The sequence below is a fragment of the Scomber japonicus genome, chromosome 21 (assembly GCF_027409825.1).
Source record: "Scomber japonicus isolate fScoJap1 chromosome 21, fScoJap1.pri, whole genome shotgun sequence".
In the NCBI taxonomy this organism is placed as follows: domain Eukaryota; kingdom Metazoa; phylum Chordata; class Actinopteri; order Scombriformes; family Scombridae; genus Scomber; species Scomber japonicus.
The window spans coordinates 16,383,578-16,411,560 of record NC_070598.1 but is presented as its reverse complement, the minus strand read 5'-3'; the positions used below and the strand labels follow the sequence as shown (position 1 = coordinate 16,411,560).

At 39.4% G+C, this 27,983-nt stretch overlaps 2 protein-coding genes across 3 annotated transcripts; one reads left to right on the top strand and one right to left on the bottom strand.

Annotated features, from left to right (window-relative positions):
• Positions 1–7: 7 nt before the first annotated feature.
• On the bottom strand, positions 8–14,781 carry nup58 (nucleoporin 58). 2 transcript variants are annotated; one of them, XM_053342301.1, is made up of 14 exons: positions 14,402–14,781; positions 13,352–13,521; positions 13,193–13,225; positions 12,818–13,093; positions 11,558–11,729; positions 11,312–11,377; positions 10,741–10,915; positions 10,344–10,423; positions 9,919–10,037; positions 9,663–9,745; positions 9,181–9,382; positions 2,772–2,855; positions 1,975–2,073; positions 8–1,663 (listed from the first exon to the last, which is right to left on the bottom strand). In XM_053342301.1, the coding sequence occupies exons 1-14, from the start codon at positions 14,482–14,484 to the stop codon at positions 1,494–1,496; spliced, it is 1,812 nt and encodes a 603-aa protein (XP_053198276.1). In that variant the 5' UTR covers positions 14,485–14,781; the 3' UTR covers positions 8–1,493. The 2 variants fall into 2 exon arrangements, with proteins under 2 accessions (XP_053198276.1, XP_053198275.1); XM_053342300.1 differs by lacking the exons at positions 1,975–2,073; positions 2,772–2,855.
• Positions 14,782–16,269: 1,488 nt separating this feature from the next.
• mtmr6 (myotubularin related protein 6) lies at positions 16,270–27,771 on the top strand. The gene is made up of 14 exons (XM_053342299.1): positions 16,270–16,487; positions 19,083–19,214; positions 21,079–21,241; positions 21,401–21,558; positions 22,197–22,325; positions 23,558–23,692; positions 23,872–24,004; positions 24,218–24,327; positions 24,599–24,774; positions 24,998–25,091; positions 25,261–25,367; positions 26,196–26,330; positions 26,423–26,549; positions 27,102–27,771. The coding sequence occupies exons 1-14, from the start codon at positions 16,464–16,466 to the stop codon at positions 27,459–27,461; spliced, it is 1,983 nt and encodes a 660-aa protein (XP_053198274.1). The 5' UTR covers positions 16,270–16,463; the 3' UTR covers positions 27,462–27,771.
• The last annotated feature ends 212 nt before the right edge of the window (positions 27,772–27,983 follow it).

The following is a 27,983-nucleotide window of genomic DNA, read 5'->3' as shown; positions in this document are numbered from 1 at the left end:
GTCAGACACCATTCTGTGTCAACACACACATTTATTGAAGTGATGCCACAAACAGGCAAAACATCATATTGAAGATTTTATTATTAAACAGCTTCTTGAAAATACATGTTTACACAGAGTGTGATTAGAAAATAAGAGTACAACTACCAGTATTTGGTAACTGAACTGACATGAACAATTAAAAAAAAAAGCAGATCCCCGAACCACACCCGATGCTCAAAATAAGTCAGCAACTACAGTATGATAGACCAAGGAGACAAATTCATACTTGTGCAATACGCACACATGCACATTCACACAATCACTGTCAGGTCACATACACTGGCAAGTGCAAATTTGTTTTAGCACATGTATAACTCAATTTCAGTACGTAGAATCTGCAATGTGAAATCCCTTTACGGTTCAACTAATTTAACATCTAGAGGGAGCCATGTAATACACACAGCACAGCGTTTCCTTTCCGCAACATCTTAGACTGTTACACAGGGGCAAACTAAAAATTGTAATTGATAAACAAAAAGGATGGATTATAGCAAAAACAACACAGGTTATGTGGACTAGATAATGGACTATCCCGTGATGCTAGTCCCCTTTTTACCCCTCATCTCTCTCTCCGCTTGTTACAAAAATAAAACTGTGCTTCCCCCAAAAACCCACCCTGGACACTCTCCTGTGCCTATAAAACTATCAAGGATCAGATAATATGCCCCACTGACACCTTAGGGCCGTGGCCAACTATTACCCCTAAAGTCTCTTAACCTTTACCTTATCTTAAGCTCTCCTGGACGAGACTTGAGCCAAGTCATCATTTGAGAGGCATTCAAGTGCAGTTCTGGGATTGACAGAGTGTATGACACAATGGAATCAACTTCAATGTCCACCTCAAATCGCAAAAACACATCTATGTCGTACAATATTCAGACTAAAGCAAGTCCTCACAGGTAAATTAAACTATATGAATTCGACCTCTCTGCCCTCAGCTGGCATTCCCAAAAGCATTGTAGCGTCACAGGTCACTAGGTGCAGGTAAAAAATTTGAGGCAATGCATATGGGCAAGTTCATGCTTAACATTATGCAGACACACTATATTTAACCTTTCCTTACATGCCACTGTCTACTATATTGATTTGATCCCATCTTCCCTACCATGGGCAACAATAACCAATAAGCTAAAAAGAGTTAGCCTTGCAGTCCTTAGAAAATGATTCCAAATGTCTGGCATTAGCATTAGCTGGCAATATTAGTTAATCGTTTATCAATTAGGAATCAGATGGAATGGAACCAAATCAGTGTGGGACAGTGGGCAATGCAAACCAGCATATAATAGAAAAATAATGCTGCTTATGGTTTTAAAAAATCCTTAAATGTCCATTTTCTTTGCTGTGAAGTTGGATAAGGATGATTATAGCGCTTATTATGCTTTTGGGAGACCAGGCCTTACAAGCTACAAACGACAAACTGGTCAGTCGCAGGGTTCTGTCTTTCCTTGGCTCTATCTCTTGCCCCTTTTGTTACCAGCAGGGGGCTTCTTGAGCTGGAGAAGGGGCCCTCCTGTGACAAAGCCTGCTGCAGGTTGGTTAGACACACCGAAGGTCAGGCCGGCCGAAGGGTTGAGGCCAGGGTTACTGAAGTTAAAGCCTGAGGTGCTGCTGCTGCCAAAACCTAGAAAAGCAAGAGACAGGAGAGACGGAGGGAAATATTAGTAATGTTAGAGAAAACCAATGAATGATAACAAAGACTGTCAACATATTGTCTTGCGTCCACCTGGTATAAAACCCAAGAATGCCAACACGCTCATGTAAAATGCATACAAGATACAAAGATGGTCTTGACAAAGCTGACTTATGGCGGAGGGGAAACTTGTGAAGCATTGCTGTGAAGCTCACAATAGCTTGACAATGTCTACAGAGGAAGCTTGTCCTGTTTTGGAGGGGCGTGTGAAGGGGGGGGGGGTATACACAGTACATATGTACCTGCACTCAGACTGCCTCCTGTGGGCTTACTGGTGGAGGAGAAGGCAAAAGAAGAACCCCCAGTCCCCACCCCACCAAATCCTGGCCCACCACCAAAACCTGTAGGAGAGAGTGATATTGGAGTCAGTTTGGGCTAAGCACACAGCTGACACTAGGAATGAAAACAAGGCTCAGCGCCTCAGAAGTACACAGAGGGAGACATTATTAAACATATATGCAAAAACAAAATGCCATGACCTAATCAATAGAGCACTACACACGCTAGCTTAACTACTGAGACTGCACAACAAAATAGGACTCAGGGTACACTGCAAGGGAAAGCAAAGGCCAACGGGAGAAAAGCGACAGATTTCTACCAAACACACTGACATAGTGTGCGTTCAGACCACTTGTTTCCACACCGCCAAGTTACTTGTAACTGGCTGTCGTGGCTAAGTGGATTTGCCAGGCGAGATGCAAAGGGCTTTTAGCAACAAATGGAAAATCATTTTAGTGTAACACAATCTTTTGGCCAAAATTTGCTTCATTTGGGGGGAAAATATGATCCAACTTGTTGCAGTGACCTATGGCAAGTCAGTTTTCTTGTGGTGTGAACGCACTTAACATCTTGCACAAGGGAAGAACAGAAAAAAAGGATCTCACACTCACTCACACACACACACACACACACACACCTCAAATAAAAAGCTTGTCCATCTATTGGAAAGTTTGAGGCATGGGGCAGAAATGGTACAATGCAAAAGGGAAGGAAAAAGTACAAGGGGATATTGAAGAAAAAAAAAGAGCAGAGGTAATACCTCCAAGAGTAGAGGAGCCCAAGCTAGTGCCAACTGCCGAGGCAAAGGGGTTTCCAAACCCTGCCCCCAAGGGTGCCTGGGTCCCTAAGGCACAGAGAGAGCATATGCTTTACCCCTCTTGATCTGTTTGTGTGTGTGTGTCTGTGTGTGTGTGAAGTATCTATGAGAAGACAAATTATGCATCTTCGGACTTGCACTACTGTCACCTTCCTCTTCACCTTTATAGAAAATATACATTTGTATGAGAAATAAACAAACTCTAACATGCTGGGCTGCAGCATAACTGTGGAATCAGGCAGTACACCGTGCTTTTACAACTGCACACTACAAATAACAACTACATAAAAAGGGTTTTAAACTTAACATTTTTAGCAAATCAGCAGAACAAGTTATCTTTGCTGAAAATATCTAGAAAAATATTCTGCTAGTTCTTTCACTCAGAAACTTGTCTTTTTTTCCTCTATGATTTTTTTTTTCACGTAGTTAAATTTAGCAAAGTTTCCAATCAATCTGCATTTTTAAAAACAACTTCAGTCGAAAAGAAACCAGGACAAACGTTTCTTTGTTTAAAAATGGATTTATTGTCAATTTAATATGCAATTCCACTTACATAAAACACAAACAAACAGCTTAGAACAGAATTGATTGTTAATTGCTAACTGCTACTGCATTTGACAAGTTTCCAAATTTTCAATATTTGAGAGTGAATGAACTAGCATACGCCAAAAAAAAAAAAAAAAAAAAAAGAAGCATCACACAATTATTTAATATATCTTAAAAAGGCACACCATATTATATATTAAATATACTTTATCAACAGGCATTGGTTATATAAGTTTAAATACACTCATCTACAAGTAAAAGCACTCGAGATTTAGATAAGAAACGTGGATTTGGCATCTATGGCTGCCTCTCAGTGTAAACTGTTGAAAATAAAGAATACTCAGTGATATGTTACAGTTTGCCTGTGGAAGTCGATATGGTCAAGTGTCAGGTCATCCCACCCACAAGGATTTGAATGGCCTTTAAAACTTTTGTGTTTTCGCCAGTGTATTGTTAGACATAATAAAACAGCCTGATTCTTAACACAAAAGCTGCACCTTGGATACATATACACATGATTTACAGACTACAAATACCCTTTGTTTTTGTGGGATCAAGTCTGATTTAGGAGAGGTGATTGGTTAACATATCAGGAGATTTTTCAGTCTAGATTCAGATGAATATTAGCAAATGTGTAGCTTGTAAGAGATCGCAAAGAGTCCTCAACACACAGCCTGCCATAGTAGTACCTCCTGAAAGCCATACAATGAAAACACACTACAAAAAAAAAGCATAATATAGGCATATGGTTCTTTGAAAAGTCAAAAATGAAATGAACGAGAGAAGAACATTCAAAACAGTCTGTAACAGCCAACTTCTCAAAAGACGAGACACTCTGAATAAATATTTCCTTTTAGACTTAGAAGGACAATTTTAGTGAAGTGCTATGCTGAGGCTCGACATCAAACAGAAAAAAGAAAGGAACCATCTACACAATCAATAATCATCATCGAGTCTCTGAATAATTCAAGTAAGCTAATGGTGGTACCAGCGTTGTGCCGGACATAAATTAAAATAATAATCACATTTTAATTCCTTCACATGTTTTTTTTTTTTTTAAAGAGGTAAATTAGATCAGTCCTGCTGTTACTATGGCGTTCAAGAAAATAGAAAAACAGCATTCAGCATTTGCATACATAATACTGATTGATATTAAGAGGAATAGGTGGTCTAATATCCACTATTAACTTCAAGGTCCAAACAGCTTCCATAGACTAAAAAATAACTTTTTTTGATAAGCATCATTGTGACAAGTACAACTGCTGAGGTTGGAAGACGATATGTTAAAATAGAAGCTTAACAACAGGAAAGTCAAAATGATGAACTTGAGAATCCAGCTAACATACATCCAGATCAGTCCAAAAAAAATTGTTTCTCATCTCTAAAAAAGGAGTTTAAAGCCATTTTTCTTTTAAAAGGAGGACTGGAATGTCCAGAGCAGCAGTTTATCTCAACGCAATAACTCCATCAATAAAGATTGAATTAGTGTTGGGGTCTAGCAGTAATATACTGACAATGAGTCTATATCGCAACACTGTTTTTGTCCTCGCTCTTCTAAATGCCAAAAAAATTTAAAATTAAAAAAAAGGGCTAAGCTCTTATTAATATCTACATCAAAATGCCTTTATCATAAAATGCTGGGAAATAAAAACCCCTACACAATAAAAGCGTATCTCTCTCTCTCTCTCTCTCTCTCTCCCTCTCTTTTGGCACATATGTATCTCACTGGTATCTAAAGGACCAGTGTGAGCAGCAAAAATCACTCTTCTCTTCTGAACTAATAAAAAATGGGCTTGAGTAGATTTCCCACACAAACAACAAACTTGTCTCAGCCAAGGTCAATAAAAAAAAAAAAAGTACCACTACCTTGAAATACCATAGGAAATACCTGAAATCACAACTTTTAATTACACTTTGAACAGCACTTTTTCTCTAAAGATTTTCAGTTAATTGAAATGAACATTTTTCCAGCCCCATTACGCTGACAGTAGCCCTTAGGTGAAATAGCTTAAATCAAGTAACAGTGGTATGGCCGACCAAACCAACTGCATGTATTTTAGTATTAAACATTTCCATAAAGATACGCGTACCATTTTTGTAACTTCTGACAATCTATAATGTGAATGGAATTTCAACATAAAATGACCAACAGCTCTTTGTTCAAAAAACTTGATCATATATAAACACACTGAGCACACATGTTCACTCAGGCCAGCAATAAGTGACAATGACAATGACTAGGGGCTATTTTACAAGGTTATCAGCCTCATGTCCACTTCATAGACCAACTAAGTGCAGCAACAATAGACAACTTCTTTGTTTTCTTTAGAGTTAAGGTAAGTAAATAGTTTCTATTATTTGTCCTGAGTCCTTTGGCACCTTTTAACTAACGCCCCGTTGGAGGCTCAAATCTTAATAAGCTTCTAGCCAACACAGTCAACCACTGCACAGACAGGTTCAGTCAAATACAAATCTATATGAAGTAAGCACCACCCAGCTGCATGGTTAGCGTTGTGTGTGTGTGTTGTGATACTGGCCTCTCTCCACTATGCCATTTCCAATTATGAAGTTGCACACAAACAACACAAAATAAAATAGAAATAAATACTAGAATAAATACTGGATCGACAAGGACACGCACATGCCCACAGGTATCGTCTATGAAATGACTGGGTCAAGTTCTAGGAACAACAAATATTTGGTAATAGGAATGGGAATTTCTTTAAATAATAATATTAATATTAAAAACAGCAATCTTGTAAACTAGTATCCACAGTTCACTGACTTGCAAAGCTACAAATTTCAAATAAGTCGCAGTGTTTTAACTGAGCACAATGCAAAGCTTTTAGACAGACAGCGTGCCCTGAGCACTGAGGGTTACAACCAACCAATGATCAAGAAATGGATTTGGCTAATATGGCTAATTCAATGCAATTGTTCTGATTAGCTTCAAATCAGAAAAACATGTTTAAAAAATGTAATCGCAATAAAAAATGGAAATGGAAATTGGCACACAGAAACAGACGTTACCCACTGAAGCAACTGGGCTCATTTGTGAAGTACTTTCTCTGCTCAAATGGCACCAGTTTGAATTTAATGACACATAGATTCAAATAATAAATGGCAGTTGACTAATGGGTGATGTAACATTTACCATCCCTACTTGGCACTTCGAATACTGATTCAAAACATTTGGTGCAAAGCAATCAAAGGTGTGTGAATATTCAAATATAACACTGAAGAAAGTAAGCCACATTCATTGTTTGGGGCTTCAATTATCACATCTGAGCAGACTTAATGATGTGAGAGAAGTAGTGATGAGAAGTTTGTGTACTTTGCCATGGGAGAATTTACAAATCTTGCCACCTTTGCAGCCCCCCCCTCCCCCCCAATTTAAATATTGCTTCCGAAATTCTATGAAATTTCACATTTCCATGATTGCAAATTAATCTTTTATGCACTTTATTTAACTTTACAAGAAAAAAAAGACAGCAGAATCATGCTAATATGCATAGCAGCTTAGTTTGTTCATTTCAAGTGGGTGCTCCGATATGCTAGTAAAATGGCCTACAAAAAAAAGGCCTCAGAGATGTGGCAACAGACAGTTTAGTAGTAAAATATTTCATAAATGTGAATTTGTGTGCCTTTACGTGCAGAGGTTACTGAACCAATATGACCTACTTAAAAGGTTGTGTTTTATAACATTAGTGAAGATGGTTTATTGAAATGTTTTGGGGATATACCCATCATCAAGTCCTAAAAAAACTTGCCAACATACACCTGACACCAATCTCATTAAGCAGCAAGTATATAAAAAAAGATCTGCTTTCACCTGTCTGCTTCTAACTGAATATTAAAGTTTTTGCTGGAGGAAGATGGAATGAATTTCATGTGGTGTGATATTAATATGATCTTACATTCTTTGATAATACAAGGCTTATTTAATAGAAGTTGACCTAGGCCTGTAGTTTAATTATTAAGAGTATTGTTTCTTAAAAGTGTGGGTCTTGGCCTAAACTGCACCTACTATTGGTGAGACCCTGAACAGCATACTTCATTAAACCAATGTTGACAATCTTTATACACATCGTATATCTTCAGTGTAGTCAGCTGATACCATTTCTTCCCTACATGCAAAATACCTCTTTGCAGGTGGACTGGAAACAGTAGAAGCTACATTATAGTAAAAATGTCTTATACACCGACTGATCGTCCAGACACATTCTTAAAAAACAAAACAAAAGAGAAAATCAACCAACAGGCCACATGACTGACTACTCGTTCAGAGATTATTTAGCTAAGAATATCTAAATCACACAGCAAATGTCTACTACTTCTAACCCCATGATATAACAATCTTCATTGTGTAGACCTATTTCAAGCATCCATTGAATAATAATAAAAAAAAGTCCTAACTTCATGATTCAAGTGAGTAAAATCGACATATCAGGACTATCTCTCCCATCGTTTCTCCAAATCTCCCATCAGAGAGGGCACAGAGAGGAAGAGGGATATTGGGTGAAGGAGGTTATATCCTTGGCGTCGTAGGGCCCTATGATATCGCGTTGCGGAAAACACGGACGGAATTGTGCAATTTCGTAAACTGTAAAATGTGGAATGTTGTGGAATTTGGGAAAATTTTGATGCATTTTTAAAAGATCTGAAGAATCCACATCTGTTCAATCCACACTGACTCCGACCTGCGTTCAGCTGCTCTGTTGTCTGAGTCGTCTGTCAGCAGAAGCTTGTGGGGAACTGAAGACAGCATCTGACCAAACTGCCTTCAACAGGCTGACTGACTGCAGAAATTTAATGAATCAAAAATTTTTTTTTTTTTTTTTTTAAATGTGTTGATTTTATTTCCTCGCCTATCAAAGCAGGTAAGTAGAATCTGTCTACGGTCAAACAGGCAACTCACAGACAGACTGGTAGCTAATCAATTAATGCAGATTAAGTGAATGAGTTCACAACAGATATACAGCTGGATATCTGTGTGTTTTGAACAGCTGTCTGTGCAGACAGCTGTTCAAAAGCTAGAAAAAACTGAAATAGACTCAGAGCGTAAAAAATCGCGGGAGAGTCTCCATGAGACATGTCACTCGGATTTAGTGTGGATTGATACATTTAATAATATATTAGTTTAATTCAGGAAATGATTCAATTTGGAATACTTTCTTATTGAATTGTTGAAATTGTATTCCTCCACCACATCATTAGACACACTTTGTGTTGACAGAATGTGCTTAAATCATAAATAACAGAAGTCAGGAGAATTAAACCGGAAAAAAACTGAATCTGGAAAAATTTAAACAGATTTCATAGGGCCCTACTGTCACTGAACATAGTTTGTAAGACATTCTCAAGTTTATAGGCTTGGCACCAACACTGCCAGAGTCTGGGGGTCAGTTCCCACTGGAGCCATTGATTAAAATGTCCTCACCTGGTATTGTAAGGCGCATTAGATGAACGTATCGAACCCTTGAACTGAGAGCCAGAGACACGATGGTAAGGCAGCACAAAAGTTTCCTGTCAAGAGTGTAGCAACAATTCTCTCATCTCTCCCTTTCTCCCTCTTTCTTTCATTATAGAAAGTACGCACACAATAGCTTGGCACCAGCTAAGCTTGTTGGTAATAGTTTTCAATCATCCTCTCTGTCCCCTTTGTCCCACCGATACCATCATACTAAAATAACACTCATCCTGCTCTTTCCAAACTTATTTTTACATTCGTCCCTCCTCTCCTTCCTTTATTTTATCAAACAAGGTGACAGGAGGTGAACTTTCTAGAACTTGTAGGCAGTCAGACCTGTAGTTGGCTGCTGTTGCTGGGTCAATGTGGCTGCCATGGCAACCGCTGCAGCGTTTGGCACACTGGAGAATGGGGCAGGCCCTGTTGTGACTCGCGGCGCACTCTGCCACTTCCTGTTGGATGTCCGTTTGGACTCGAAAACGTCTGTGGAGTCTTCCAGGAAGGCCCGACGATAGGAAAGGTACTGATGCTTCAAGATCTAGCATACAAGATGTGAACAAGGGGAGAGACATGGCATTACAACGTTATTCACACACATAACAAAAACTCAACTTATACAATTTACTTGAAATCTGGGACATCTGAACCACAAAATTGAGTAAGAACATAATAATAACAACAATGTACAGCTGCAAGCGGATGAGATGCAAAACAATTCGGACAGTGGATTTGATTTCAATAAAATGTTACAGAACCTAATCCACAGCCAGGTCAATAAGTATATTTAATCATTTTCAGAGAAGAGGGCCAGAGCTTACCTTGACATTCTCATGGACAGACTGGAGCTGGGCAGCTTGTGCAACAAATGTCTGATACAACTTCTGCATTGCCAGGGTCAAGTCTGGGAACACAAACATACATAACATCACGCAAAGTCAAATAAAAAAACATACAAACAGGAGATACAAATAATGATCAGGAAGAAACAGAAAAAAGTAACAGACGAAAAATTCTAATTACTGTTTAGCTAGAATTTAAAAGGGTTTGTTGAATGTCAAACAAATGTCCTGTTACCCTGAGGGGTGATGTGAGAGCCAGTGCTCTGCGTTGTCAGGTGGTTCTCCAGCTCTTCTATCTGCTGCCGGTACTGCTGCAGCTGCACCTCGAACTGCTCTACCAGGCAGCGGAAATAACTAAACACAGGAAAAAAGGTACAATAGTGTCATCTTGGTCCAATTTATGAAGTGATGAAAGCTGAAATATGCAAAACAGTCAGAATAGTGAAGAGGGACATATTGGCTAAATAAGCAAAAGGAGCTGCCACTACAGATAAGATGAGCAATATTATGTCATCTACTGAGACCCAAATGGAACAGATACAATACTTCCAACGAATTCAATGAAAGTTTTAGTTTAACATTGAGTTGAGTGCTAAAAAGGCAGAGTTAAATGAAGCAATCTTGTTTAAATTCTGTTCTACTATTTGATTGGGCACTTACTCTGATGGAGCAGTGTTCTCATGTTGAAGTCCAGGAGGAGTCTTTTGTGTACGCAGTGCTATATCAGCATTTTTCAGCTCCTTAAAAACAAAACAGAAGGAGGAAATCATCAGGATTCCATCTTTTTCTAGGAGATTATTTTCAACTTTCCATTCAAGATTGGAATAAGAGACACTGTTCACAATATAGACCATTATGTTCCTCTCATAGAAAGACCTATTTAAAAGAACTACAAAACAATCAGTCCACAGCTAAAATACAGCAAATATGCAAGAGTAGTTTGAGTTATAGCTTGACCAGATTTGTGGATATCCAGTGTTCATTATGATATATATGCTGTTACTGGTTGATCTGGGAATCAGTTTAGGTTTGTGTGTAAAGATGTGCTTGTTTTTACCTGTGCTGTCTCCAGCTTCAGCTTGTCAATAGCCAGAGCCTGACGTTGCAGACCGCTGGCACTCACGGAGAGAAGCTGTTTGAGGTTCTTGATGTCATCTTGGACTTTGGAGATGGCTTTGGATGACATCCTGCTTATGTCCTCCTGAACCTGTTTCTGCTCTTTGACAAATTTTCTGTAAAAAGGAGGAAGAAAAGACAACAGATTTAGAATATCATAGTAAGTTCTCCTGCAACATATTATCAATACGCTGGTATCAAATATATGCAAATGACAGTTAACCAGTGCATAGGAAACACCCACGAGAAAACAGCTCATTTTATTTGGTGTAGAGTATACCTGTGCACTCTACCTAACAAGTATAAGTCCTAGGCTTTGTGATTCTAAGATGCCTCTGGCTACACAACCAAATGAAGCCAAATTTCCTGTGGTACATTAATACAACTATTAAAACAGGTAATAATTTTGCATATCTACACAAATATGATCCAACTTCAACAGGCTCATTACCTACAGCTCAGTGGATCAAATCATGTGATAATGTGATGCATACAAGTACAACCACACTTACTGGAAATTCTCCACATCCTGACAGATGACCGGAGGCAGGTTCTCATCTTTTAAAGCTTTACTGTCCCTGAGGGTGTGAAGGAGAGTGTTACTCATTACAATTAATCAGTTACACGTCAACAAAATAAGTAATTATTTACACTTTTTACACTAAAATATTAATTTAAACGTTTGCAATGAAATATGGCTTGCGGACATTGAGATTTTCCATTTATTTTAGAGCCATGTGTAGGTCAACATGACTTACTGTGCATTGGCTCCAGATGATGTGTCGCTCTTATTCTCAGAAGAAGTGCTGAAGTCGACGCCACCTAAACCAATACTAGGAGCTGGAGCGGCTGGCGCTGCTGTAGAGGTAGCTAACAGAGAACCCAACGTTAAACCTCCTCCTACTCCTCCAAGAGTGGTCTGACCCAAACCTGCAACAGAGTGGCCATGTAGGTTCATTTTATTAAAATCACATTTACACATTCAGGAATTACTGTTAAAAGATGTTTTTCAGTCCTCACATGAAACAGTTAAATCATAAATCAAGTGTTTCTCCTGCAATTTTGCTTTGCCGATTTTAAACCTAATCTTTACCCATCCGAATTACAGATACATTATTTTTAAGCTTGGGGCCAGTAGTTCCTATATGAATGCTGTTTAAATAGTTTGATTATAGTATTCAAGTAGCCTGCTTCCAGTGTTTTTCACAGTATATGAGAGAAAAAAACAACAAAAAATATAGTTATCAATTTGACTTTTGCAGTTTGCGCTATACTTAAAAATGTTTATAATTGGAAGAAAACTAGTTATATGATATGTAGCTATCACAGTGTAATGAGACACAAAGGCCACTGCAGCGGTGTTACAGGCGCAGCTTCACAGTGCTGTGACTCCTAAAACAAACAACTAGCTTTACAATATAATGTCAGGACAGAGATGTGATGTTCATATAATGTATGAGGCCAAATATAGTGCTGGGTAACCCGTCATAACAGAGTGTTGGTAAGGAAGAGACCACAGGAGCTACCTATTTCCCCATTAATTTGTGTCTAAGTGAATCATTGATTCAACAATGATTTTTCAAACTGGTCCAATATCGAGTGAGGGCACTTCAGCCCACAGCTGCCAACAGGCTGCAATGTAATCCTGTAGGGCAATTCAACTACATCTGGGATTGTTTCCCCAATACAGGCTCAAATGCAGACAGCAGACTTGGGTGCAGCACTTGTTACATTTCAATGATTCACCTAAATTGAGTCCACAAAATACATTCAGGATTGTTTCTTAAGAGCGGTATGAGGAGTCTACAGCCGTTTTCTGAGTTTTTTCTAGTCATAGGGCACAAATCTAAAAAATAACTTGGTGAACTGGTGTTAAGAAGTCATCATATTCAAAGCTGTGAATTTTCCCTTTCATGGAATATCATTGTTGTGTTCAGTTCTTGACGCTGACCCAACCCATCCCAATCCCAAGCACAGCTCATACATAGGCATGTTCAGGCTGCCTGTATTTATCTTACCTGTAGCTGCAGTGCTGGAGAAGAGACCCCCGCCTAGTGATGGGATTGTTGCAGCTGCTGCTGTTGTTGTTGAACCACCAAGCCCAAGGGTGAAGCCTGCGGCTGCTGGCTGTTGTGGAGCAGTGGAGGTCAGGACAGAGCCAAATGTTAGACCTGCCCCGGCAGGGGCTGACGAGGTGGTGGAGGTGGTGGTGAGGGAGAATGGTGTTGCTGATGCAGTGGGCTTGTTGAAAGCCAAACTGAAGCCAGTGGAAGCACCTGTGGATGCTGGGGCACCTAGGATTAAGTACATACAAAATTCAAAGATATAACCTATTTTCATAGACTTAAGGTTGAGACTCTACTTCAAAAATAAACCCAGTCATACAAACGTACCTAACGTAAGGCCAGCAGTGGGTGCAGCAGCACCTAAAAGAGAACACCACAACAACAACAAAGGATAAGGTTAATGGCTGCAGATGCTATGTTAATTAGAGCACATGCAACATAATTTTGCTGTTTGTCACTGGGTTTGTAATTGTGTGAGAGTATTACTTGAGGCAGGTGTGTTGAAAGAAAATCCCCCAGGAGGTTTCTGACCAAAGAGACTGCCTCCTAGACCAAGGGACGGCGTGCTGGTGGTGGCGGCGGCGGCAGCAGGAGTTGGGGCTGCTGTACCCAAAGCAGTTCCAAAGGAGAAGCCACCAGTATTGGCCGCAGGTGCACTTGTGAGAAAAACACATATACATAATATGATCACAGGTCTTCAAAGAACAAAGTGACAAACTGTAACTTTGGGAAAAATGAACCATTGTGACAGTGATGCAAACTAACTGATTTATCCATTTCTAATTGACAAAGAGAATACAGTTTAACACTGAAGTAGCATCCAATTCAGGTTTAAGGGAACACATAAATAATAATTTTTGCAGCAGATTCTTTTTTGACCCTTTTACACTTATGAAAAATTATTAAACATTATAACAAAAGCCTTGACACTGTTTAAACCCACTCAGATTTATGAAACCTCTATTTTGCATATGAAAACATGAAAATAGGCGACTACACTGCTTTCCCCAACCAAACCAGGTCCAGATCAAAAAAACACCATAACTAGACTTGTCATAGCTTAACTAGATTACTAAGATTAGACAAGAAGTTGTATAAATTAGTGGTTTCTGATCTGGTCCCGGACTAACGTGGTCTTGATAGGGGAAAAAGCAGTGGCATTACCCTTTTTTCCCCCAAATTTTCACAAATAGACTAAACGTTTCACAAATCTGAATCTATATATTAGAAGCTTTGGAGGCTCCTTATATCTAGGCCAGACTTGACAAGTAAAGGGGTAGTCGTTTTTGATCCGAACCTGGTCTAATATGGTCATGACGGGTAAAACGTTAAAGTGAAACTGCCTTTATTTCAAACTTTTCCTTGAACTCCGTATCAGAAGCTAACTTCAGCATCGTCAAAAATGAACCTCGTGTGACTTCAATTGGGTTGAAGGGTTATCCACCAAGCCGTGATAAAGTCACAAGAGGTGACCTGCTAACATCAGGCTGGCTATGCTAACGTTAGCTCATTCGGCTATTTGGTATTTTCCGTTACCTGGTTGCGGCCCCGAATGAGAATCCCGCACCGGCGTTGGTGGCGGCGGTAAGACCACCTGCTCCGAAGTTAAAGCCAGACATTGTAATTTAGGAGGCACACATATAACAAGGACCGGCTATTTGTGCTTCTACCACACATGAACACGCTCAGCCAGCATCACCGCCACCACGCTAGCTAGTTAGCTTTGAAAAGATGCCCGTGTAAGGGCCAAATTCGCGCTGCTGTCTTGACTAAAAACAAACTTTGAGACAGACTGTCATCTTCTCTGAATAAATCCACTGCACTCCAACTGGTTCTTCGCCCTGTTAAATCCTTATTAGAAACTAAAAGCTGCCAAATATAACAGGGTCAATTCTCGCATGGTGGTACTTTTCCTATTCCCCGCCTGCTATTTACCGGACGCTGGGGCATTTCGGGTAATCACTAATCGACTACATTTCCCGTCGTGCCTAGTGATGTTTTTGGGTCGCATGATGCCTCGCGCATGCGTGCGGTAGCAACGTAGGTACTTAGGGCGGATGTTCCCAACAAGTGACGAAAGACCACAAACACATTTCCGGATTTGCTTTCAAAATAAAATACGCCATCTGTGACGCTATTATAATTGTAAATGCAACAGATTGTAAATGTACAGAATTGAAAATGTTTTGTCAATTTTTTCAACATTATGACTCTATTAAAAGAAAACAAGGGATAGGACAAATATAAAGAATAGATGTATAAGTGTTAAAGTGTTTTATTTATGAAATAACTGTGACAGGGAATTAAAACAGTGCAGTGTAGTTATATGTAGCCTAGTACACTTCATACATTTTAGTCGTAAAAAAAAAAAAAAAAAACTGAGGTATGATCATAATGGTCAATGAAATGTTTGATTTTGTATTAGGGAATATTGTTTTGTATTGTTAGTTTTTTTCATTTGAGGTAAAACTAAGTAAGCACAATAAACTGAAGCTCCAGCTTATACATTTTCAGTCAATAATGTGTCTTTCTTTGTTTGTTTAATATAATTGATATATGTATATGTGCATTCTTTACATTTTGTTTATATCTTGTGTTTTGGATCTTATTTACTTTTATTATCTGTTTTTAGTGTAAAGCACAAGTTATTGTTCCTTTGTAACAATGTTAAAATAAGGACCAATATATATATATATATATATATATATGTATTATGTTTGTGAATGCTTTCACTTTGCCTGTTTTGTTTTACATTAGAGATAGAGATTACATTTTATAGCCTCATTCATGCTACAAATATCGTAGATAAAGGATTACTTATACACTTCATTTTAGTTTTTCCTTTCTGCACCACCTCTATTACTATTGCAACACTTCAGTAATGCATTTTGTAGCCTAATAATGGCCAACTTGACTCTCTATTAATCTTGATGCTTGCTGCTATATGTTTACTTTCTGCAATTTGCCATAAAATCTCAAGTATAATTAACATTTTATTTTATGTTACCTTATCAAAGGCCGGATTACCAACCAGGCAAAGTGGACAACTGTGCCAAGGATCCAGACCCTCAGGGGGCCCTGAAGGCTCCAGGTTCACCATTTACCAACAGTCTGCCATCTGCAAAATTGCAGATTTGTTTATTAATAGTCCATGCAGGTGAATTGATAGAAAGCCTGAAGGCAACACATGCATCTTGTTTTGAAGCCTTGAGCTAAAAAAAATGTGTTTTTAATAGTTTGAAGCAGGTTGATATTTCTTTATTGAAATTATATATTATGGCATAAAATTGTGCTTATTAATTTCATTTGAGAGAATGCAAGGCTTTTATCTGACTGTCATGTCCATGAAAACATAAAGAAAAAAAGATACTTATTTTTGAAGAGTACACACCGGAAGTGCCATAGTAGTGCTTGTCGGGATCTTTACGCGGATGGAGGAGTGAAATAATTGACAATAAACACATATCGTCGGTGGCTGGAGCTCGTCAAAGCGGTTCGTGCAGCAGGTTTTAGCCACCATAATATCAATGATAGAGTTATATCCAGAAGGCGTCGTGTGAAGCTTTGCAGTTGCTGACAGCTGTGTGGACTCGGAGAAATGGAGCATATCCGCACCCCAAAGGTAACGTTAGCTAACATTTTTAGCTAATTGCAGTGGCTCGGATACAGACAGCAGCTCGGCCTTGTGTTTTTAGGGATTTTTCTTTTTCTGGGTGGGGGTTTGCATCTGATTTATATCAATGTTCAGAATACGTTTGCGTGTTTTTATCAAGATAGCATGATGGCTAGCAGGTGTCTCCAGTCAGCAGCTTGAAGTGTCAGACGTGACGAGCATCAGTGAGCTGGTTGTGTGCTTTTTCTCCTCTCCTTGCAGCTGGTAGCTAGGATTCATCTGTGTAATGCAACTCACTTCATTGCCCTCCCTAATTTGAGTTAACGTCACCACGTCAACCCAGCCAGTGCATCAAGTTTTGCTAGATCACTACAGAGAGAGATGACAAGCTATACATTCAAGCATAATGGCACATTGATGCATCTATGAGACTTCATGTCACAGCAATGTCTGCATGTTTACTGTTTGCGGCTCTTGAACACTTTAAGATTGGTAATCCTATTAATATAACGTCACAAATAAATGATTGATTTTTGCCAAGCTGTGTAATGTTTGACTGGCCAAAACAATAACTGTAGACCCGACTGGAGGCAAAAAAAGCCCCCCAAATAGACAAGAACTGGAGACTACTGCAGTACAGAGCTGGCAAAGCATCAGTGGATGATGATATCTGTGGGTTGTACACTTAAGACAGTGATTGATCAATTGCAACCAGATATTAACTACGATGACTTTAAGATTAAGCTATATAATCCCATAGATTGCATACACAGTCTATGAATGGTGCTTTTTTTTTGTACAGTGAAGGAATGATGTTTTAAAAGGGTTTACCCAATATGTACATTTAAGTTCACACCCTCATATTAAAGCTGAAAGTCAAACATGAATTTTACTTAATAGTCAATAAAGACAACACAGCATTCTGCACTATGTTTGGTTTAGCTGGCTCTTCCTCCCATGACATTTCCCCCTGGAATTTACTGGACATAAGCCTCAGTGGCTAAAAAGCTAGGGACATGATTCAGGCCTCCAGCTAATCTTTTCTAGTGTGTGTGTGTGTGTGGGTGTTCACAAGGGTGTGTATATTGAAAGGTGAGCTTTCTCTGTCTTGTTAGGAAGCAGTTTGGCCTAATTTTGGAGGCCCTGGGATAACTACATACTCCAGTAATGTATACATAGCTTTAAGGTAACATATTTGCCTATGGAATAAAGTCACACTGGGTTCAGGTGGATGTGACTGGACACAGATGGGGTGTGGCTCCACTGTCTTAAGCCTGGTTGTTTGCTTGAACCCCTTAGAGGAGAACAGTACTGTTATCACAATGTGTTTCCACTTTGAGTAAGTATAATCACCACCTTGTTATGAGGTCTTAACATTGTGGTCCAGCTAGAAAAAAAAAATGAAGCTCCTTTTTAAAATGACAGGATTGTGTTGTTATTACTTTATTACTTCTTCATGCACATGGTGCCAGGTGTCATCTGGCAATCTGACACTTCGAGGTATGACTTAGACTGCGTCATTGGTTTGAATGTAAACATTCACGTCACCAACTTTTTAATGTGATGGTCCCTCTCTCTTTCTCTCTTCCACTAATTTGCTCGCTCACTCACTCACACCACTGACTTCCTGTGTGTGCTATGCCTGTCTATGACAGAACTGCGTTCTACTAGTTGCTGGGAGACGGAGATCATTTCTTCATATCTGAGAACGACAGGAAAGCGGAAACAAAGAGAGAGAGAGAGAGGATGTCTGAGTCAACAAGAACCGCTGATGTGATGAATCATGGATTTGGACAGTTGGCAACAGCAGCAGTTAACGGTCCAAATCCTAATGTCCAGTAGCCTTTGAACACAGAGTGTAGGTTACTAGTGGCAATCAATGTGCTACTATTTAATATGAGGAGTACCCTTATTCTAATGGATCTTAGTGTTCTTAGTGATCTTAGAAAGAGATGTTAGAGGAAAACAATACAGCAGGTTGCACATATATGTATATGTAAAAGTTACGTATCATCCATCAGCAGTGTTTTTTTCAACAGTGTCTTAAAATACTGCTGCTTGTTAATCCTGCCAGACTTTGTTTAAAGGAGTCATGAATAGACGTTCTGACCACCAAAGCTTGTGAAACCTGTTGTTTATTATAGCTAGTGGACCACAACCTTCTTCCTGTGAAAAAACATGTGATGTGGGTAAATGTTCTACTCAGAGTATGGACTGTTTATATGTGTAGTTGGAAGCGGGGGGGCGGGGGGGTTTGCAAGAATTTAGCAAGTCTACGCCCCAGCTGAATAAGACATTTTGGAACACTGAAAACATCACATTTGTTACATTGTTCAGTTACTACCATCATATCATCATTAGATTTTCCTCTCCCATGTCCAGAAATATCATTCTAATCATTATAATGGAGTTGGCACCTGATGGTGAGGACCAGGTGGTTAGGATTAGGTGGAGTGCCAGCTGGAAGCACACATAGTCATTTTGTGACAGGTGTCATTCCTGTTAGCAAAATCCCATCTTTATTTCACTGCTGCCTGTAAAACTTTATATGTATTTTTTTACTACTAGAAGATTAATGGTGTTATTCTTGGTATGTGTTTGCAGGTGGAGCAGGTGCGGCTGTTGGATCGCTTCAGCAACAAATCCACAAATGGCACACTTTATCTCACAGCTACACATCTCATCTTTGTGGAGAGCAACACGAACAATTCAGCGTCTGCAGCACAGGAGATCTGGGTGAGTGACTGCATTCTGCCTGTATTACAGATCTAATTCACTTTCCAGCTTCTTCACTACAGTCAACTACATATGGATGTGACCGCAGTAAATGCACTGCTGGTACTTTCTTTGATTTCAACCTGCTGAAAAGAGACACAAGTCAGAAGTAAGATGGTACAACTTCATACATGCTAATAACTGCGGGTAATGGAGGGCACTCATTTGACAGAACTGACCTATTTTTAAGTCTAGTTGTTACCTTTCATTAGTCTGCAATCATGTATTATTTATTCACTTCCATATTAAGATAACTTATGCAGTGTAATATTGCCAGCAGCTACTTGCAAAATCATTGCTGTGGCTGTCAGAAACCTGCAGCTTTTTTCACACAATTAGTTTCAGCAGCATTGTCTCTCTTACAGCTCTTCATTTGCTCTTAATTAAGCTTCAGGATAGTTTTGTAGTAATGCAGCCATATATTTGAGGATTGTTTCATGATATAGCTGAATTATTACTCTTATACTTTTCAAATAGTTGGTCCGCATTATGGGACAGGATTGTTTTTCTCAAAATGCTTTGTGCAGCAGAACCTGGGTCGTGACCGCCCCCTCCCCCCCCCCCCCCCCCGCCATCCTTCCTGCTTTAGGTGCTGAAACAAGGCAAAAATGTTCTTTTTTCATCTTTGTTTTTCAGCATATCCTGGTGGAATATGCCGTATGCTCCTACCAATGCTCAGTGTGTGTTTTTATATTTGGTTTCTTTGTTAAAATGCCTTTACGCATGTGCCAAGTGCAGCAGCATATGTGTGAGCATTTTTGGTGTTGATTTAGACTGCTGATCAGAGACAGAGATAGTTTCTGAGAGTGTTATTGCACCTTATAAAATATTAAACAGCAGTCGACTTGCTGTCTGGATCACCAGCTGGTGTGATCAGCATTTAGTGTGTGTGTGTGTGTGTGTGTGTGTGTATGTGTGTGTGCGTGTGCGTGTGTGTGTGTGTCACTGGTCATTACCGATGCTGATGAATGTGCATTTTTATTATATACCTTGGTTGGAATCCCTGTGGAGCTCAATCTGTGCTCATTGAATATGGTGATGTGCTGCATGTGTCCTTTTTGCCCTCTGTTCTTTATGATCATGATGAAACAATGCAACTTTTTTTTTATGTCCAGAGAGTTCAGAGTAGATGTTCTTGACATCCTTTCATCTTGCAATGTTAACAATCGTATTCATTCTTAAATTGTATCCTTATAAATCTGTACAAGGTGTTTCAAGTGCTTCCACCAATGGAAAAACCGCATTTATGTGATGCATGTGAACATGCTGTCAAATTTTCTTCCTCAGTCCAGATTTATGAGCACAGGAGGTATATCAGTGCTATGATATACATAATATCTGTACCTTTTTGTGATCTTGTCAAAAGAATAACTCTTTGGTTTGTAACATAATGATTTGCTTGTTAGGCCACATTTCAGACTGTTGATGAAGTTACTGGAGAGATACATGTTAAAGGGTGTGACACTTGTAAAGCCTGACCTACCTCATTTTTTTTTAGTTTACCTGAGGTGTGGAGAGTAATGAAAATTGCAACAGGCTTAATGAATTTTCCAAACCATTATTTGTTTTTTGATCCTTGCTGATACAGGGTCAACCTGCTTCCTATTATTATACACTGGTTGTGCATGAATTGAATCCCTAACTATAGTAAAAATGGAGGAATACAGGGCTTCATAGTAAATGCTTCATAGTATACTAAAAATAGAGACAGCACCTTCCCTACTGTACATTTTCAGCAGTATGCTCCTGTGATTGTTAAATAATTTAGACAACATTAAAAAAATGCCTGATCTAATTCACTCTCTCTTTCCTCTCTTCTCTGCAGATTTTGCACCACCATATAGCCTCTGTTGAGAAGCTCTCCCTGACCACCACAGGCTGTCCACTGGTCATTCAGTGTCGGAACTTCAGATTGGTTCATTTTGTGGTACAGAGGGAAAGAGACTGCCATGACATCTACAGCTCACTGTTGCGTCTTCTGCGGCCTGGTGGGTTTCAGTGTGTGTCTGTGTGTGTTTTTATCCACTCTCTACTCTATTCACTCTCTCCTCTTTCTCCGCATATACATTTTTAGACATGTAAGAGATATTCTGTTTATTTGCATACATACACAGCGTCCTCATATTTTGCTGTGTTTTCTCTGGCAGTATCCTATGAGGAGCTCTACGCATTCTCCTACAACCCCAAACAGAACGACCAGCAGCGAGAGGAAGGATGGCAGCTCATCGACCTGGGGGCAGAGTTTGAAAGAATGGGCGTCCCCTGCGACCAGTGGCAGCTCACCGACGTCAACAGAGACTTTAAGGTAGATGATTGACAGTATCTCATTCACTCATCTAACTGTGAGTGTTCTCGACTGAAGGTGCCACTTTGTGAAGACTGTAGGCCTGGTGGAGGCAAAATCTAAGAAGAAAATCTGCAGTGCCAGACTTTTATGTAACATCACAGCTTTTTCTATAACCAAGACTGACACCTGCTGACAGTGACTGGCTGGACCCTGATACTGCCTCTGTGTGCCATAAACCTGTTATTAAGACAAACAGAAGTAGGAGTTCATTAATGTCACATGATTACTGAGCAATAAAGTCATTATGGGCTTTATTTGTCACATAGTATTATTTAGTGTGTCTTTAGCAAACATTGCCCAGGCTTGTCTGCCTAAATGTGTGGCAAGATATGTTGTAATAAGGTAGTTGTGACTGCGGGTGTGGTAGTAGAGTTCAGTTGCTACAGCATGTTATTGGTGAAATAACACAACATTTATTTACATAAGCAAAAGTTTGTTTTTAGGGCAGAATCATCTGTTGTTTTGGACTACTGGCTAATGAATTATGATATCCGTACATTATTTCATTGTTCAGGGTAATGCTTACAAACCAGGAGATGATTGTCAGTATCTATGTCTCTATATGAGCTTGTATATGTTTTTTCTTTTTTTCCTAGGTGTGTGAGACATATCCACGTGACCTGTATGTTCCCATCACTGCCAGTAAGCCTATCATTGTGGGGAGTTCCAAGTTCAGAAGCAAAGGACGTTTTCCTGTGCTTACATACTTCTACCAAGAAAAGAAGGTATTTAATAAAATGTGAAAACCTGCACACAATATTAGTTGCAAAAGTAGCACATGAACTGAGGACCATTACAGTAATTCTTGACAGTTATTTTTCTACTTTATTTGTGTATTTTTTATTGAATTCGGTTTGCTCTTTATGTATGTTGTGGTAGTTTATAAAGGGAGTGTCAGGAAAAAATGTTAGCCACTGAGAGTAATAAAAACTGCTACTTCAGTTTTAGTGTCATACAAGTTTCCATATTGAGGTTTTCCAGAGGGTGGCACTAGAGGAAGGGCCATAGGCATACTGCAAGCAGAAGAGTTCCTTTAATCAAATTTCGTGGCACTGTATCTATGAGTGGATGGAACTCGTGTGAGGGAATTTTTTGTCAGTTTATTTATCTTATATGGAAATGTTGACCTTTTAATGATGTTGGATGAAATCCCAGGGAGGATTGCCAAAAGCATTAGATATCAGTGTCTGGGGTCCATGAGATTTAAGAGGAGTGTGGACAACAGTTGACAAGATATCTTCTTCTGTACTAAAATATCAGAGAGACTGATGGACAGACATGGCTATCATTGCGCCCTGCAAAATAAAAATGATTTGACATTACTGTGAGCACATGATGAAATTATAATCAGTAATACCCATGTACACTCATGCTAATGCATTTTATAATTGAAAGGGTATGAATGGCGTGTGTGTGTGTGTGTGTGTGTGTGTGTGTGTGTGTGTGTGTGTGTGTGTGTGTGTGTGTGTGTGTGTGTGTGTGTGTGTGTGTGTGTGTGTGTGTGTGTGTGTGTGTGTGTGTGTGTGTGTGTGTGTGTGTGTGTGTGTGTGTGTGTGTTGGAAACTACATTGTCCGTCACATTGCACACATAATGTGACTCCTGACTGTCCAGTAAAACTATTTCCATGAAAGTCCTCCCAGCTTTTTATTGCACTTCTGCCATTATCCATTTCATTCATGTGTTAACTTGGAAAAACAAATGGTTAGCACTTTATTCAATCAATGCATGTTTGGCACATTGACTAAACCTGATGTTTTCACAGGATGGATATAAACACAGCCTACATACTGCACTATAGCATGGTTTAGTCATCAGTTATCCATTGAGAATCCACATAAGGTTATGATAGACTAGCTATGGAGGGAAGTAATAATAGGTGTCATTGTTTGTTGATAATGCAGCAGCAGTGTTTTTCATTTATTGTATTTGATCAGTGTTGTGTATTCTCACACACAGGCAGCAGTGTGCCGGTGCAGCCAGCCTCTCTCTGGGTTCAGTGCACGATGCTTGGAGGATGAGAGCTTGCTGCAGGCCATCAGCAAAGCCAATCACAACAGCCGATTTGTCTACGTCATGGATACCAGGCCAAAGGTGAGGTGGTGACACCCAGAAATAAAGCCCTTCTCCTGTTAGCATTCTTAAGTTTATTTTTAATTCAATAAGCTCAAATTGTAATGCTTTAAATGTACACGACATAAACACTGTTTGAAAACAGAGCAAGCAGAAGATTTGCAATTATTTTGTCCTCATCTAATTTTCCTGTCGTGCAGTTGAATGCGCTGGCTAACCGAGCAGCAGGTAAAGGTTACGAAAACGAGGACAACTATTCAAACATCCGCTTCCAGTTCGTCGGCATCGAAAACATCCACGTAATGAGGGCCAGCCTGCAGAAATTACTGGAAGGTTAAAAACATGTCGCCTCACACGCCAGCACATACAGTATAACAGACATTGTATTTCTTCAGTGGAATGTGGAAAGACAGGACTGCACCTGCAAATAGTGTTAGATAATGAGCTTTGTTTAGTTTCAAGATTAAGAACGACTCTTTTATAATAATTTAGACAAAGTAGAAATAGCTTTAGTAATAATATTCTCTGGTTGGTTGTGTTTCTTAGTGATAGGAACCCGGTCTCTCTCCATGAGTGACTATCTGGTAGGTCTGGAGAGCTGTGGCTGGCTGCGGCATATCAAGGCTGTTGTGGATGCAGCTATCTTTCTTGCAAAGGTAAATCTGTCCATTTCTCTACAAGTGCATTTAATTGCAACATTAACTTTGTTTTATTCCATGATATTGAAGTATTTCTCTAGAAGTAATATGTTTGCAGCTATAGTAACCAATGATAGGCAAACTTTCTTCTTTCTTTAAATCTTGACTCTTGGCTAATCCATAATATTCATCACGCCTTCATCTTGGATAATGAGCTGCTTTGTTTTTTTTATTGTATCACTTAATGACTCACTAACCTTGGCCGTCCATTCACACTCTTGACCCCCAGGCGGTTACCGTGGAGGGAGCCAGCGTGTTGGTTCATTGTTCAGATGGTTGGGACAGAACAGCCCAGGTCTGCTCTCTGGGGTCACTGCTCATGGACCCTTACTACCGCACCATCAAGGGCTTCATGGTACTGATAGAAAAAGACTGGATCTCCTTTGGCCATAAGTTTGCAGACAGGTGAGCTTTCATCTGGATCATATTGTAACTGTTTATACCCCAATTGTATCAGTTATAATTGGGTGTTTTATTGTTTGACATATATACTGCATATTTACTATTCATACTACATAATTGATTTGTTAGTTATATATACTATCACATACTATTTATACACATACTAAATAGTTAACTTGTATATGTTAAAGTATAATTTACATGTTTTTGAATTGTGTACCCGTAGGTGTGACCAATTGGACGGAGATCCAAAGGAAGTGTCTCCAATCTTCACTCAGTTCCTGGAGTGTGTGTGGCAGCTGACCGAGCAGTTTCCACAGGTGTGTGTGTGTATATATATATATATATATATATATATATATATATATATATATATATATATATGGAGCTGCATGTCATGTGTATTGTATTTTACATGTGTCACTCTCACCACCATCTCTTTTATTGTATTTATTTTATGATAAAAGTATTATCTTTTTTTTTAATTAGGCATTTGAGTTCAGTGAGTGGTTCCTGCTGCAGATCCATGAACACGTCCACTCCTGTCAATATGGCAACTTCCTCGGCAACAATCAGAGACAGAGAGAGGAGCTGCAGTGAGTCCAACACGCATATGTTTGTATTGAGTAGATGTTCACTAGTTTTCCTGTGTCAATTAGGAAGTTCTCTCTGCTTCATGGCTTAAACAAATGAGGGACATTGATCAGCTCCCTACATCAAAAGAGACATTCATTGAAAAAACATACCCAATGAACCTGTACAGCTGCACCTGTAACCATCAGCACTGTCCCAACCCTAAAATATAGCTATAATATTGCTTACTCTTACCCTACTTTTTCTCACACACAAGAATAGGAATACAGACGCACAAATATACACTTACACAAGACCTGGGTTGACTAATATTGCAAGGTGCTCTAACATTGGTTTTCAGGTACTTCTCTCTGGTTGGTTAAACCCCTTCCAATGCTCATTTTCCTGTATGTGAAACTTCCTTATTATTTTATTAGGCTAACACAAACACTTCTTATGGCAGATGATAGCAGGTCATAGGTGTGACCTGTTAAAGACAGACACACCATCACACTACCTACCTACTCTGCTCTGTTAGTTTTCAGTACATCCAAAGGTAAAAGAAGAAGACTGAGAACAATTATAATTTTACACTCTAATAAGTCAGATTCACATATAAAGAAAGGTTCTCAAACAATTCTTTTAATTCATTGTATTGGTTGTATTTCTCTTGCCTGAGGTAAGAATTTAGTCAAACATGATTTTTACAGTTTAGCAAATATATAAACATTTATGACTGCTGTGAGCTTCCTGTGTCATGAAAATGAGACTGAGTTGAGTTTTTGAACGCTTGAACAATTACCCCATTGGAGTCTGTTTGAATTAATGTGTTTTATTGTTTTACGTTCCAGGCTGAGAGAACGGACTCATTCACTGTGGGCATATCTAATGAGCGAAAAACAGAATTACATGAATCCATTCTACAGCCCTGCGTACTCTGAAGCACACCCTGTGCTGGCGCCCTCCACCCTGCCCTACCATTTCAAGTCAGTACAATCAGGTTTACATGTGTATTGTTTCAGCCACACTAGGAGAAGTCTTGTCTAACTCTGTGTTTGTGTGCACCTGTGTTTCCAAGGTTCTGGAGAAACATGTACCACCAGTTTGATAGGTCAATGCACCCACGTCAGTCCATCCTTAAAACCATTTTGACCCTGAGAGAGAACAGCCGCAATACGGAGAGCACCCTGCAAGCACTGGAGAATGTGAGTTCACACACAAATATGTTGAAGTTGAGTCAGTGAAGATATCTTGTGGTTTTATACATTCAGTGTGGATAAACATTGTTATCTTTTTTTATTCTTGAAATAAATCCAATAACTGCAGAAGCCTAAAGCTGCCATGATTGCTTTTAAAAAAAAAATCTGATTATCCTGAAATCATTTGTGGATAACAGAATGATGAGAAAAAGACTGCCATTGTTTTAACAAGATATTTATCCTTTATGATGAATATGGTTATCTTGGGATAACATAATTACAACCAGCTGCCTTCAGTTATTGTACATCATTTTTGCTTATCAAAAACATTTCTGTAGATATAGTATACATAAAAACTAATTTTCAGCACCATCACAGATTTTATTTATTACTTTTGGACCATTTTATATACTATAATACAATAATACATATTTAGACTGTGTTATTTTTTATACTGCAGTGGGCTTTTAGAAATGGTCAAAAGATGAAGCGGTACATGTGTGTTATTTACATTTCTGAATAAAAACGACTTTCCCTGGTGTCGTCTTGTCTCGCCAGAGGCTCCGCCAGCTTGGTGTGACCCCCATCGCGACCTCTGACCCGCCTGCACCTCCTCCAACCAGAGATCAACACTCTAACACCAACACCCTCCCGCCACGTCCAGACTCCCTAATTCTAGGGGCGCCTATCAACCACAAAGAGGTGCAGCGGCAGGAGGACGACAACGACGAACAGGAGGAAGTGGGCGAGGAAGCCACTGAGAGCATCGACACCGAGCGGACAGTAGAGGGCAGCAGTGGCACCGAGAGCAGGAAGCAGAGCTATGGAGAGCTGGAAGGGACATACAACAGCGAGCTGGCCAAAGAAGAGCCAGCTGTTGTCAGTCTGGAGTTTGGAGTGGCACGCATGACCTGCTGAGACCAAACTGGGGGATTGTGGGATGCTGAGGGACACGCGCAATCTGAAGGCTTACTGAAAGTGTGTGCGTGTTGGTAGGGTGGGAGGGGGGGCTGTGGTTCTGTATGTGATTATGTGCTGATTACGCAATGGTCCTTAATGGGCCGAGTGGATGAAATTGTATGTCTGTATAGTCAAAATCTCTATGGAAAGCGTCATTATAATGTCATATACTGCACCTATAGAAAAAAACTTGTTTTTTTATGAATGTTGAAAAGCTCTATAGAGAATTAATGAACAGAATAATTGAATAAATTCATCCTCAAGAAAATGGTCAGTCTTCTGCTTTGTTCATTTCTACAACATCTGGTCTTGATCATCTTTGTGTGTGTGTGTGTGTGTGTGTGTGTATGGGCATGCATCTATGCTCTAAAAAATATACAGTGTGCATAATGGGCAAAATTCAGCACTGTGCAGTCCTGATATTTCATAGTCAGTGTCGTGTTAATCAGATTAACAGATAACCTAATTTCTTGACATAAA